Source organism: Orycteropus afer, unplaced genomic scaffold (genome assembly GCF_000298275.1).
Source record: "Orycteropus afer afer isolate SDZICR_OR568_19922 unplaced genomic scaffold, OryAfe1.0 scaffold00083, whole genome shotgun sequence".
Taxonomy (NCBI): domain Eukaryota; kingdom Metazoa; phylum Chordata; class Mammalia; order Tubulidentata; family Orycteropodidae; genus Orycteropus; species Orycteropus afer.
Window position 1 is genome coordinate 5,582,282 of NW_006921670.1, and position 15,391 is coordinate 5,597,672.

At 37.2% G+C, this 15,391-nt stretch overlaps 1 protein-coding gene across 1 annotated transcript in view; it reads right to left on the reverse strand.

The window, feature by feature from the left end:
• The window catches only part of ST13 (ST13 Hsp70 interacting protein), a 47,395-nt gene that overhangs the window by 22,354 nt on the left and 9,650 nt on the right, over positions 1-15,391 (reverse strand). Inside the window, exons 2-4 of the mRNA XM_007941698.2 lie at positions 14,053-14,110; positions 11,884-11,959; positions 10,227-10,297 (exon numbers count right to left, since the gene is read on the reverse strand). Coding sequence (XP_007939889.1) covers positions 10,227-10,297; positions 11,884-11,959; positions 14,053-14,110 — 205 coding nt within the window. The remainder of the gene's footprint in view (positions 1-10,226; positions 10,298-11,883; positions 11,960-14,052; positions 14,111-15,391) is intronic.

Consider the following 15,391-nt stretch of genomic DNA (forward strand, 5'->3'; position numbering starts at 1 on the left):
CTCCATCCCAATCAAAGAAGGTTATTCTGCCCTAGTCTTAAAATCTCCTGCCCAGCTACCCACACATACATAGTAAAAACCAATCTCCTCACTAAGAAGTTGAGCTAGTTCTTTTTAGACTTGCATCCTCAGAAGAGAAACGTCTTGTTTCTTTGTTCCTGCAAACATCTACGAGCACCTATACAAGATGTTGATAGTACAAAGATCAGTAAGAACAAAGCCTTAGAACAAATATCGTACCTAAAATGCAAAGTCAAGCAGCAGTTTCTTTAACATTACCAAAATAAACCAAACCACCACTGAGTCAATTCGGACTCATAGTGATGCCTGAAAAAAGTTGATAAAATTAGAAGAAAAAAAAAAGATGATGATGATACACTTTACCAAATAGTAAGACATCCTACAAAGCCAAAGCAATTAAAAAGAGGAGAATTCTATTATGATAAAATGGTGCATCTGATACCTTGAACGGGACTTAAAAGAAAACCTTTAAAAATCCATCTTTGACTTAGCAAGAAAACAGAAACATTAAAGACTTAAATAAAGGCTGAAATTCAAGGAGGCAGCTTTTATGCTTGTAAGTGTCAAACCCTAGTAATGTCGTTATTCTGTTTTTGAGGGTTGTAGAAGTCACAGGAGACACAGATTCAGTTGGTAAATGCTCTACTCAGACACCTTCCAATTTTATGCTAACTCCAAACACCTACACCTGTGTAAGCATAATGGTAAACCAAAAATAAACCTGTCCCACATAAAGGGACAGTCAAGTAGAGAGGAGAAAAAAAAGTCCTCTGAAAATTCATAACCACACCAGCTTCTCATGTGGAATTCACATTTCCAGTATAATTTTTAAAAAATAGCATGCAGAGAATTTAAAGTGGTCACGAGTTGGTAGTGCCAACTCAAAAGTCCTGATGGAAGTAAATATATACCTCTTTGGAGAAAAACATAACCAGGCTTCAAAAATTTTTCCACAAATAAAGCGCCAAAAAAAACTCATGGTCAAAATTTCTCCCTATCTTTCTGTCTCTCTCTCATACACTGCAACCCACAAATTAACAAAATTCCTCAATGAGCAAGATTAATGAAAAATAAGAATAAGACCAGCAAGTATTCAAAAAAGAATTTATTATGTTTGAAATAAAATCTAGTTCTGAAAATGAGTGAGTAGAAGACTTACAAATAAACAAGTAGTTTGAAAAGAAATAAACCACTTTCCAAAATGAAAATCAAAAATTCAAATTTCAACAGAATAGCAGACTAGACATAGAAAGCATTCATAATTCCACACAGAGATCAAGACGTGGACTTTTATAGTAAGTCAACCATATCTAACCAGAGCTCCAGAATGAGAAAGAAAGGGGAAGGTGCAGCATGTTAAAGATGTAACAGCTGAAAATATTCCAGAGCTATAGGAAGTTAACAATCCTCAAATTTAAGATACTTGATGACTTCCAAGTAGGGAAAATAAAAATTATTGTAAACGTAGACACATCAAAGTAAAAGAGCACCATCAACAAACAGAATATATATTTTTTAAAGATCTTTTTTTAAAAATAATGACAAAAACTACTTTGTTTTTAACAAAAACATACTAGACTATTATGGAGAAACCTTAAGTTATTGAAAGGACCTAAAAATTAGATAGAGAGCACATTCATTGATAGTTAATCTCCATAGTGAGGAGATTTATCTTCCCTAAACTGGTTTAGATTCAGTGCAATTACAATGGGGGAAAAATAAAATGCCCCCTCCCAGAAGGGTGGAATTTGATAATAAAATTTCAAAATTTCTATGGAAGAACAAAGTACCAGAACAGTTGCTTGAACAATTTCTCTTACAAAGACCAGCACAAGGCCAGTCCCCATGAGGCAGAGGTTAACAATATCCCAAATGTCCAAACTACCATGGCACTCCATCATTTCAGACATTAACTCCTCCTCCTCCCAGTAATTTCCCCCGTCTTAGGGTTCTATATTTTGCTGTAACGCCTCACAAAACTCACAGACACCCAAAGGATCGTCTCATGTAGTGGTGGTGGAGGCTGGCAAGTCCCAGGTCTGTGACTGGGTTTGGAAGATCTTTCCAATTCCTGGGGTTTGATGAACCTTGATCAGCAGGTCAGATGATGACTGCCATCCCAAATCCAGGGGTGAGATGAGTATGAGCCAAAATAGAACCGGAGCAAGAGGAGGGTAAACCTTCCCAGGAGATTCCTAGGTATACCCCTCAAGGAATCTAAGGGTGGTGATTTAGTTATACCCTCCAGAAAGGCAGGACTCAAGATACATCCTACCTGTATTGCTCCAACAGAAATAACCCAAGTGGATGGCTTTAACAATCAGCAGCTACTCAGTTGCTCAAGGCAAATCCCACCAGAGCCGACTGCCAGTCATTATGAGGCACAACTACTACCAGCTAGCTGCCCAGCCAAGTTGACACTGACCTTAACTACCACACCACCCCAAACAGGAATGGATAATAGGATTTACAATACAACACAGAATGGAGGACAATGGCTAGAAGGCCTACATCAAGCAATTCACCCCAACAGCCAAAATATACTCCTGAAGTGTTTGGGGTGGTCTTTCATCTACCAGCTAGCAAGTCTTAGCATAAAGCTATGTAAGACAACATTAGTGCAGGCAAAAAGATCAGACAAATAGAAAAAAAAGCTTCAAAACAGACCCACATATATATATATGGATGTGGTATATTTGGCATTGTAGATTGGTAGGGAAAGGAATGCTCAAATACTGGTGGTTCTGGCAGACAGATTAAAGGTAAAACTGTAAAATTTTCAGAAGCACTACAATAACAGTTATGCCTTTGAATTATGGTGTTGGCAAACAATACTGAAAACACCAGGGACTGCCAGAAGAATGAACAAATCTGTCCTGGAGGAAGCACCGCCAGAATGCTCCTTATATGTGAGAATGGCCAGACTTCACCTCACCTACTTGGTCATGTTATCAGAAGGAACCATTCCCTGGAGAAGGATATCATGCTTGGTAAAGTAGAGGGTAAGCTAGTAAGGGGGAGACCCTCAACGAGATGGTTCCAACGACAGGCTTAAGCACAGCAAATATTATTGTGAGGATGGTGCAGTACCAGGCAATGTTTTGTTCTGTCATATATATGGTTGCTATGAGTCAGAGCTGACTCGATGGCACCTAACGCAACAACAGTTGGCAACGTCAATATACCATTTTCACTGCAATCAAGAATAGCACAATATGCATTTTACTCCAGTGCACATGGTTTGTTCTCCACGATAGACACTATTTTAGGTCACAAAACAAGTATTGTTAAATTTTAAAAGACTAAAATCAACTAAAGTATTTTCTCTGACCCCAAGAGAGTAAAGCTAGGACTCAGTATCAGAAAAAAACCTAGAAAATACACAAACATGGAATTTACTATTATGCTACTGATGGGTCAAGGAAGAAATCACAAATTTCTTAGAGACAAATGAAAGCACAACATATCAAAACTTATAGGATGTAGTGAAGACACTAGTTAAAGGAAAACTATAATATAGCAAAATACATATATAAAAAAAGATCTCAAATTAACAGCTTAACACACACAATATTTCTACATGTGTATCACTATGCTCTGTAAAAATTCCCAGGTATACAGCAGAGCTGATAAAAGGACAAGATTATAGTCACTTCTTGGCCATAGGAGCGGGTAGTTGGACCTGCGGGCTCAAGACCAGAGTTGCAGGGAACATCAAGCTCAACTGGCATAACATACTACACAAAACACTGTTCCACCTCCTACTCTGGCGAGTAGCGACTAGGATCTTGTTGTTGTTGTTGTTATGTGCCGTCTAGTCAAACCCGACTCATAGCGACCCCTCCTTGGGTTTCTGAGGCAGTATCACTACGGAAGTAGGATTGCCCAACCTTCCTTCCGAGGAGCAGCTGGTGGGTTTGAACCGCCAGCCGTCTGGTTAGCAGCAAGTGTCTTAGCCACTATGCTACCAGAGCTCCCGACTGGGATCTTAGAAGCTTGCAAACAGCCATCTAGATGCAATTATGGGTCTTTCTTCCTCCAGAGCAAAGAAGAATGAAGAAAACTAAAGACACATGGAAACAATTAGTCCAAGCAACTGGTACACCATGCGATCCTCAGCCTACAGGACTATGAGACCAGAAGAACTAGATACTGCCCGGCTACCACTGTCAACCACTCGGAGGAGGATCTATGTAGGAGATCCTGGATAGAGCAGGAGAATAACAAAACTCAAAATCATTTGAGGGGGAAAATAAAAGGAGGAGACCAGGTTTGCTGGTCTGATAGAGCCTGGAACCACTGAGACTATGGCCCCTAGCTGCCCTTCAGGTCTAGAACTAAACCCACTCCTGTGTCTTCCACCCAAACAAAAAACAGTCATATGAGGTGAACATATACACTATGTAGATACAGTCCTTGGACAGAACAATCATGGGAGAATAGAAGGGCTATGTATGCATAGGGAGACAGCTTAGCGGGCAGGAGTGCATGGAGGGAAAGACACATGGAAGAGGAAAACAATGGCAAGGAAGTGGGAGGGAAGCTGTTGCACAGTGGTAAATTGTAGTCAGTGTCATGAGACAAAGTGTATGTGAACTGCTGTATGGAAAGTGAATTTTCTCTGTAAACTTTCACCCAAATCACAATTTAAAAAGAAAAAGAAAAAGAAAAGCAGATGCAATGCTTAGAAACTCTGCATTTAAGGTTCAGGGGGAAAAATAAATAAATAACAGCATAACTCATTAACTCTAAGAATTAGCAAGAAAAGAGCAACCACGACTGAAACCTACCAGAATAAAGGAAATAACAAAGATCAGAGGAAAACTAAATTCTCAAATATAACCAAAAATGAAGAGGAAACATTACAACTGATCCGACAGAAATAAAGAAAATTATGAGAGTATTATCATAATTGTATGGCAACAGACTGAATAATCTAAAGGAAATGGACAAATTCTTTGAAGCACACAACCTACCCAAACTGACTCAACAGGAAATAACAGACTCAACAGACCCATTACAAGTGAAAGGATCCAATGAGTGATCAATTCTCTCCCAAGGAAAAAAAAGTTCTACACTAGATGGCTTCATTGGGGAATTCTACCACACATTTAGAGAAGTGACACCAATGTTTAAATTCTTCCAGAAGCGGAGGAAGGAATACTTCCTTCCTCATTCTATGCAGTAAACATAACCTTGACACCCAAAACAGATAAAGCTATCACAAGAAAACTGCAGGCCAGTACTTATTACGAATATAGATGCAAAAATTCTCACAAAATACTACTGAACAGAATCCAAGAGCATATTAAAACTCATACACCATGACCAAATGGGATTTATTCCAGGAATACACGGATAGTTCAACATTAGAAAATCAAAGTGCTAACACCACATCACTAGAACAAGGGAAAAGAACCATCTCAATAGATGCAGAAAAAGCAATTGATAAAATCCAACACCCTTTCTTGATGAAAACCCTAAAGACGACTGATGAGATCTTCAATATGACTGGTAATCCTCAATATGATTCAGGACATATAAATGATGAAAACCCAATAGTGAGCATTATACTTAATAGAGGGAAGACCTTGTAATCAGGAACAAGTCAAGGGTGCTGTGCTTGCTCTCGCTACTTCTATTCAATACTGTATTAGAAATTCTAGCCACAGCAATAAAACAAGAAAAAGAAATGAGGTATTCACATTAGAAAAGAACGAAATTGTATTTGCAGATGATATGATCCTATATACAGAAAATCCCAGAGTCCACAAAAACACTTCTAAAGCTAAATTAGGAATGTAGCAAAATTTCAGGTGACAAAGTCAGCAATACAAAAATCAGTTGGGTTTCTACACACCAGCAATGAGAATTCTGAAAAGAAAATTAGGGAAATAATTCCATTTTAGAATAATAATAATAATTGATTTTTTAAAAAAGTCACCTCACTGCTATCAAGTCAAAGAGCTCCAGTAGCATAGTGCCTAAGGCACTTGACTGCTAACCAGAAGGCTGGCGGTTCAAACCCACCAGCCACTCCTCAGAAGGAAGGTTGGGCAATCCTACTTCTGTAGTGATACTGCCTTGGAAACCCAAGGAGGGGTCGCTATGAGTCCGGGCCGACTCGACGGCACATAACAAAAACAACAACAAACTGTCAAGTCAATTCTAACTCATAGTAATCCCTCCTTGGGTTTCCAAGGCGATATCTCTACGGAAGTAGATTGCTCCTCATCTTCCTTCTGAGGAGTGGCTGGTGGGTTTGAATTGCCAGCCTTCTGCTTAGCAGTCAAATGCCTTAGGCATCATGCCACCAGAGCTCCCATTTTTCACAATAGCATCTAAGAAAATAAAATATGTAGGAATAAATCTCATCATGGATGTGAAGGGCTTATCCAAGGAAAACTATGAAAGACCGCTAAAACATATTAAAGATGTAAATAAATGGAAAGATGTTCCATGTTCATGAATTAGAAAACTTAACATTGTTAAGATGTCAATACTAACCAAATCAATCTATAGACTGAATGCAATCCTCAGCAAAATTTCAATAGCCTTCTTTATAGAAATAGAAAAACAACATTGAAAGAGAAGAATAAAGTAGTCTGACTCACACATCCTAGTTTTAAAACATACTACACAACTAAAGCAGCCTGGTACTGGTGTAATAATAGACATAGAGACCAATGGAACAGAATTTAGAGTTCGGAAATAAACCAAAACCTCTATGGTCAACTTATTTTTGACAAGAGTGCTAAGTCCATCTGGTGGGGAAAGGAGAGTCTCTCCAAAAAATAGTACTGGGAAAATTAGATTTTCGCATGGAGAAAAAGGAAACAGGATCCTTGCCTCATACCACACAGAAAACTAAATTCAAAATGGATTAAGGACCTAAATGTGCAAACTAAAACCAGCAAAATCTAAACAATGAATAAGGAAGACCAAAGAAATGATGCCTTTGAAGAATGGAATTGGCAAAAAATATTGAATATACCACAGACTGCCAGATGAATGAACTAATCTGTCCTGGAAGAAGGACAGCCAGAATGCTCTTTAGAGGTAAGGATGGCAAGATTTTCTCTCACATACTTTGGATCAGTTATCAGGAGGGATCTGTTCCTGCAGAAGGACATCATACTTGGTAAAGTAGAGGGTCAGCAAAAATGAGGATGACCCTCAAAAAGATGGACATAGTGGCTACGACAATGGGCTCAAACACAGTAAGACTGTTAAAGACAGTGCAGGATTGGACAATGTTTCTTTGTTATACACAGGGTTACTACGAGTCGGAACCAACTCGATGGCACCTAAAAACAAAAACGTAGAGACCAAAGTGTATTAATGGTTTCTAGGGGTGGATGGAAGGAGAAAAGGGAGGGAATGGTTTCTAGGGGTGGATGGAAGGAGTAAAGGGAGGGTGACAGTGACGGAAAAATCATATTGATTAAGAGTAGGGATGCATAGCTGATTAATGGAATTGTTGGCAAAGTTGTACATCTATAAAAAGTTGAATTGGCACAAGCTGTGGAATAGATATATTTACAACCACCACCAAAAAAAAAAAAAAAGCACTGTTGAGGCTGCTTATGTACAATGAAACACCCCAGAGGATTCAGTTCCTTGGTTTAGGGGTTTTAGGGTCATGGTTTCACAGGACACCCCAGAGTTAATTGTCCTAATAACATGTTTAGTGTTTCTGATCCACCGTCTAGTTCACTGCATAGTGCTGGGGGTTCAAAGCTTGCCAAGTGCCATCCAAGGCATAACAATTCACCTGGAGCAAGAGAGGAAGGTGAGCCAGTAATAGAGAAGAATACAGAATGTGTGGCTAATTGCCCCCACAACAAAGGCCTCCTTTGCCATATGTGGTAGTTAAGGTTATATGTCAACTTGGCTGGGCCTGGTTTTGGGTGGCCAGGTGGCCAGGCAGCTCATCCCCATGATGAGACTGGCAGTTAACTCCATGGTATAATCTGCCACAAGCAACTGAGTAGGTACTTTAGGGATGTGGTCTGTTTCCCATATATGAGGAGGAGATTTGGGAACGGTCTCTAGTTTTTTTTGGCATGCCTGAACCCTGCATGTAGCTTAGTCTTCATTCAGCAGGCCGTCATGCTCTACCAACCTTGGGACTTTCAATGGACTTGAATCAATGGCCTGCTGTGTGGTTTGGTAACACTGGGATTGCGCATTTAACTTGTTGACCTTAAGTTTGTCAGCCTCAGCAGCCAACAGCTGCCTCAGTGAAGAGATGCCTCCAGCTTCAGTGGGCTGGGAGCAAGAGGCAGAGCTGAAACCCAAGGCTGAGGGCCTTTCACCCAGCCCCTAAAGGCACTTTGAACTTGGCCTTCTAGCTTCCAAAACTGTAAGAGAATAAACTTGTTTGTTAAAGCCATCCCATTTGGGGTATCTTGTTAGAGCAGCAGAGAGGTAACCAAAATACCATGAGGCCAAAACAACTAGATGAAGCCTGACTACCATTACTGAACATTTTGATCAAAGATTCTACAGATGAATCCTGATCAAAGGGTTGAAAATGAAGAAGAGAATTTCAAAGTCTCATGGACGCCAGACTTTCTGGAGCCATAGAAACTGGAGGAACCCCTGAAAACTACTGTCTTGAGATAATCTTTAAAATTTAAACAAAAAATATCCCCTGAAGAGATATTAAAACCAAACAACAATTTAGCTTAGGCTACCAAAAAAAAAAAAAAAAAAAAAAAAAGTCTTCCTTGAATACTGTGCTCTTTTAGAAACTATCAACATGGGATCTAACTAACAACAGTAACTCGAAAGATTAGATAGGAACCTTAAGGGACAGTTAAGCTTATGTTTATAAGGAGTAACTCAGAAAAGTAGACCTAGAATGGTTGCACAACTGGAAGAATGTCATCAATGTCACTAAATTGTATATGTAGAGACGGTGAATTGGTGTATGTTCTGCTGTGTATATTCTCAACAACAAAATAATAAAATTTAGGGAAAAAAACCCCTTTTTCTTCAGCAAAAGACAATTTTTTGTAACAATTATAACCTTAAGGTCAAGGAGCCTGTTTGAGCAACAGTTAAGGACTTGGCTGCTAACCAAAAGGATGATGGTTTGAGAATCCACCCACTAAGGGATCTATGGGAGAAAGACCTGGTGGATCTGCTTCTGTAAAAATTGTAGCCTAGAAAATCCTATGGGGTCTTTTTACTCTGTCACATGGGGTCTCTCTGAGTCAAAATCGACCTGATAGTGCCTAACAACAAACTTAAGGCAGCACGCATAAAGTATGAATGGATCAATTTTATGGTATTAGAACAATCTGTTCATAAGACAACATGAATATAAGCCACAAACTAATGGAAAGTAGGTTGGGCACATGTAGACAACAAATTATTAGTATTTAGGACATAAAATGAACTATTTATAAAGTAGTAAGAAAAAACAATAGAAAAACAGAAAAATTGAGAAAAGGAGTTCACAAAAACTGTGAATGACCAATGAACATTAAAATATTCAACCTTATTAAAGAAAATGAAATTAAAAACCACAAGAATCTACCATTTTTCTTATTAACACTGGCGAAAATGAAACCTAACAGTTAGCAAGTGTTGGTGAGAATAAGGACCATAACTTTTAAAATGCTACAGTATTTCTCATCCTTTTTCCTTCAGTTATCAATACCCCTAAGGCCTCTTTTTTCTAGATACATCTTCCCGTATTTCCACCCACCTCAAATTTTAATACCACATATATGTTAATGCACTATGATCCTTTGCAGGACCACTAACAATCGCAGTATCTAAGGTTTTCTCAACCTCTCCCTGGCAAAGAACCAATTTTGCCATCTTAATGGAAATATTTTCCACACTGTGACAAACCATTTTGGAAAACAAGTTGGCAGTACATATCCTATTAACAGACAGTTCTACCTGTAGCTATATACTTTAGGTGAACCCTACTCTGTAGTCTAAAAAGTAGTGAAACCAGATGCACACTGAAAAATATGGTAAAATGGAAAACAACAAGGATTTCAGAGACTGTCAGAAAGTGTGGTTAAAATACCAGGAGAATTTTCACTAATTTTTTTTCCTATATACCTGAAGTTAAGAGAAAAATTTAAATTAAATGTAGGTACTTTTCCTAGAACAATCGTATCATAAAATTATTGCAAAAGGTTTGACTTTCATGTTTCTTATAACTATGTCATTAAACTTACCTCTAAATTTTCATCTCCCATTTCTTGAGGGGCATCAGTGTCTGCTTCAATCACACCTTCATTGTCAATTTCTGCCAAAGTTAAGAAAATGACATTAAGTGTTGTGTTGTGCATCAAAGTAGCCACTAGTCACATGAGGCCATTAAGCATTTCAAATGTGGCTTAGTGAAACTGATGCAGTGAATTTGCGGTTTTAATAAACTGAAATTTAAATATTGACGACAAATTGTAAACTATTTTTCCATTAAATACAATTTTTTTTTTTGGAACAACTAAATTTCACTTTAATTGTTTCATCATGTAAGATAGTTACCATTATATTGTAGTGTGAATGTTGGCATGAACATATTACCAATTTAATCAGTCACTGAATTGATTCAGCTCAAGTATTTTTATATATATATATCAATGTAACCTTAAGAAATATTTTATGTAGATAGCAAAAATGTGATACTTAGATGTAAATCACAGTAAAATATTAATTTTAATTGCTTGTTTAAAATAGTATAGAAAAAAATTTTACATGTAAAACAGAAAACGAATTACTCATGCAAAATCAAGTTCCAAAACTAGAATTAAAAACAAAACAGTAAAGGAAGACACTACAAACACCTAGCTGAGAATTTCAAGATGAATACCAATGGGAATTTGCTATAGGCAAGCCGGACAAAAAAACACTATTATGTAAAATAACTTTTTAAATAAGTAAACAGTAAAGACACATCTTAAGCAAATTCATAGTGAATTAAGTAAGTACATTCTTAGCAGTCAAAAAAGAATCAAAGCTAAAATTATCCACATAAAATTAAATATCCAACAAAAATACTGAACAATTTTTAACAGGCACTGAGTTTGGAACTTTACCTATGGAATACCTCATTCTGCGCACACATTTAAAAAAAAAAATTTAGATGGAGAGGTGGTAACAAAAAAAGTTGTAACTGGTGAAACTGTTAGAAAATTACAAGAAAACTAAGAAAGATTTTACAAAAAGTGAAAGATCTTCAATTAAGTCCCCAACAACTGTCCACAGAATGAATGCAAAACCTTTCTAATAATTTCAAAGATCAAGTAATTTGAAATTTGAAAAACTGTTCTCATCAATATCACACTGTACATGATGACCTCAACTTGAAGCTCCAAGGAAAGGTAGTTTACTTGTAAACAAGTTCAAGGACTTGTTGAAACAGAAACTTTTCATAATACAGCTGCTAACCAAAAGGCTGAAGGTTTGAATTCATCCAGAAGCACCTTAGAAGAAAGGCCTGACAATCAACTTTCAGAAAATCAGCCACTGAAAATCCTATGGAGCAAATTTCTATTCTGACACATGAGGGGCTGCCACTGAGTCAGTCCCCCTGATGACAGATGGTCTTATATGTCTAAAACACATTCTGATTTCAAAGATCTAGTATGAAAGAAAAATATTTCGTCATTTTGAGATTGGTAACATGTTAAAATGATAAAATTTAGGTATACCGGTTAAGTAAAATATTGAAACTTATTTCACTTGTCTCTTAAATTTTTTCATGAGGCTACTAGAAAATCTGAGTTTCATATGTGGCTCACAGACATTTTATTAGTAATGATGTAGCCAACTTAGTGAAAAACCAACACAGAAAGACTATCAAAGACACACATTACCATGTCTCCTCACCTAGGTCACTTTCCTCACTTGATGGTTCATCTGTCTTTATGTTTTCCTCCGGCTTCTTACTGTCTGTTTTTTCCTCCTAGCAGAGGGAAAGCAAACAATGCTTACTACATATACTAATATAGGTTTCCGTATGAACTATTCACAGACGGTGTATTTCACTTAATGCTCTCTTTTTGGTGAACTTCATTTTTCTTTCTTTTTTCAAATTTAAGTATAGGTCCAATTCCTTATCCAAATCTTTCAAACTATGTCTCTGGAATTCAAGAAAGTTGGGTTTTAGAAAGCTGATATAGCGGATCTATTACATAACATCTTCAACAGGCACTGCAGCCTACAACCCTCCATAATCGAAACACATGGACATTTCTACAAAATAAATTTTGAGCATTCATAATTCGTGAGAGAAATAAAGACTGTAAGTAGCCTCATCTCAGTTCAGGTTGTATTTTGCTGCCAAACATGTTTACAAAAAATCTTTACACTTTAAAGTTTTCTGAGTTTTGAACTGCAAATGAGGGACTGTAGAACTGTAATATACAAATGATGAAAATTAAAAAATTTAAAAGTATACATGGAAAGCACATTGTCTTTCCATCCTATAAGCAAGCAGTGTGGTTTCTTGTGCATCTCATTCTAAATATTCTCCGTATGTATATAAGACAACTCCATACTTTGCCTTTTCCACTCAACACATCTCTGTCTTGACAAATACACATACCACTATCATCCCACCTTCATATACTCCTTTAACTGGATTAGACTATCCTAAGGTATTTAACCAGTTACTTAGGTTGCTTCCCCCTTTGTTGCTTAAAAATCAGAATCAAAGTCCCACCTTATTAAATAATTTCTGAATCTCTAAAGTGCTAGAATAACACCAATCATAATTCTAAATAAAACTGTCATTACAAAAAAATTTAGCAGAGATATGTAAAGTCAATTTGCTCTGTAAATTTTCACCCAAATCACAATTTAAAAAAAAATTTTTTTTTTTAGCACAGATAGAGGTTAAACACAATTTTGTCTTCATACAAATTTATCACACTGTATAAAATCCTATCTAGGTCTCAGAAACTACCAGACTCTGATAAACGACTTGTCTAAGAGAAAAACAACTTGCTGCACTTTTGTTTAATTTTTAATTTCAATTTTTGTCATTTCAGTTGTTCAGCTACAACTTATACTTCCATCTCCAATAAATGCACCATATTTAGTGTTCTAAAGAGCAAAACAGTAACTCCTTATCAGTGTAAGACAGCTAACTGAAAACTTGGGGAAAACGATTTAAAGATGGGAGGTAGATAATTGGGAGAACTAAGAATTTTTTAGGGTGCATTCTGAAAAGTACATTTCCCCCTCATCCCTAAACTTCAGCTACTGGCAACCTTTTCCTGATCTTACATACTCCACTCCTTTGGTAAACATAAGGAGCTCTGGTGGTGCAGTGGAGCATTTGGCTAATAACCAAAAGGTCAGTAGTTTGAACCCATCAGCCATTCCACAGAAGAAAGGTGAGAGAGTCTGCCTCCATAAAGATTTACAGCTTTGGAAACCCAATGGGGGTCACCTATGAGTCAGAATTGACTCTATGGCAGTGGGTTTTTTTTTGGAAAAATGTGCTCTGAAATATCCCTCAGGTGATAGGGCAGAAAAAACTGTGGTAGCTGCCAAATGCATACCATATGCACCACCTAGCTCAGTTAAAAAGGCAGCTGATGAAATAACAACACAGTGTACTAAGCTGATGAAATAACAACACAGTGTACTAACTCAAACTGTTTATTATTATTTTTTTTTAATTTAGGTTATTCATTTACTTAGCAAACATTAACATAGTAACTACAATGAATAAGACACTGTGCTGCTAGGTGCTAAAGGTACAATGATGATGACTACAGACACACACCATCACAGAACTTACCATTTTAAAACTAGAATGTAACATATACACGACATTTATTCTAACAGGCAGTAAACATTCAACCCCAAATTCTCAGTTTAAAATCGTGTTTCTGAGATTGGGTATCACAACAGAAATTTTACAAAGATCTTATTTCCAAGCAGACTTGGGGAAAATGAGTGGTAATGTGATAGGATATGTTAAAACATATCCCTAAAAAACCTTATAGTAGTTGATCACTAAACACACAAATGAAATTTATAGCATACCTTGGTATTTTCTTCTGATTTAGCTTTATGAGTAGCAGGTGGTATTTTACCACCCATGCTTGAGAAGATGAGAAAAAAGAAATTTGTTTAGAAAACTACAAGGAACTAAGTCAAGCACCATGTTTATGCCTAAAAAAGAAAAAACAGAGAGTCAAACATTCAAATGGCTACCTTTTCAAAACCTTAAGAGTAAATTCTCAATTAATCTGAATGCTTTCACATTATGGTTAAGTTCTTTTTCAACTTCAAAATTTATCTATTTTTAGCATACTGGTTAAGGGAAACCAAATCCTTTTCCCTGCCACAATGAGCCCAACAAACAATTATGTACTTTCTCTATGCCCATTCCTACAGGAAAAGGGAAAGAGGCTGAGAAAATGACAAAATCATTTGTTAGTCATGGGTTTAAAAATCACTAAATACATAATTCGAAAATTTAAATGTGACATATAGCGATCAACAACAACAATAAAAAACCCAAACCAGTTGCTATTGAGTCTATTCCAACTGACGGCATCCCCATTTGTGTCAGAGAATGGTATAGAGTTTTCAATGGGTACTTTTTCAGAAGTAGATTGCTAGGCCTTTCATCCAGTGTCACTGCATGGATTTCAAGCACCAACCTTTTGGTTAGCAGCCAACGCAAACCCTAGCACCACCTAAGCTCAGTAAATTCCACATAGGCAGTTTATGAAATAACATAGTACAGTAATCCAAAATGTTTACACTTCCCCTAGGTACTGCAAGGATTCTTTCTGTTTAGTCACAAGTCCCCATGTCAAGACTCTCCCTTTCTCATCCATTCCTCTGATCCTCCCAACCTTGCAAACCCTTCTGTCCCAACACTACTGCAACACCATCAATTATATACAAATAATAAGGAAACAAACTAGGAAGTGTTCGTTCTATGCTCTACTTGGTGCAGACTCTGAGGCATATGACATGAAATTTCTGGACGCAGGGTATGCGTACACTGAATTGAAATAGACATCAGTTTTCCAGAGTTCTTTAACCAATTTACACTTTCATCGGTAGTATATGAAAGTTCCAGTTGTTCCACACCTTAGTCAACCTGTTGTTATGTAGTTAGGTGCCGTCAAGTTGGCTCTGACTCATAACAACCCCATGCACAACACAACAAAACACTGTCTGGTCCTACGCCATCCTTGCTATACTTAAGCCCATTGTTGAGCAACTGTGTCAATCCATCTTGTTGAGGTCTTCCCCTTTTTCGCTGACCCTCTACTTTACCAAGCATGGTATCGTTCTCCAGGAAATGGTCCCTTCTGACAACATGACCAAAACAGATGACACAAAGTCTGGCCATTCTTGCTTCCAA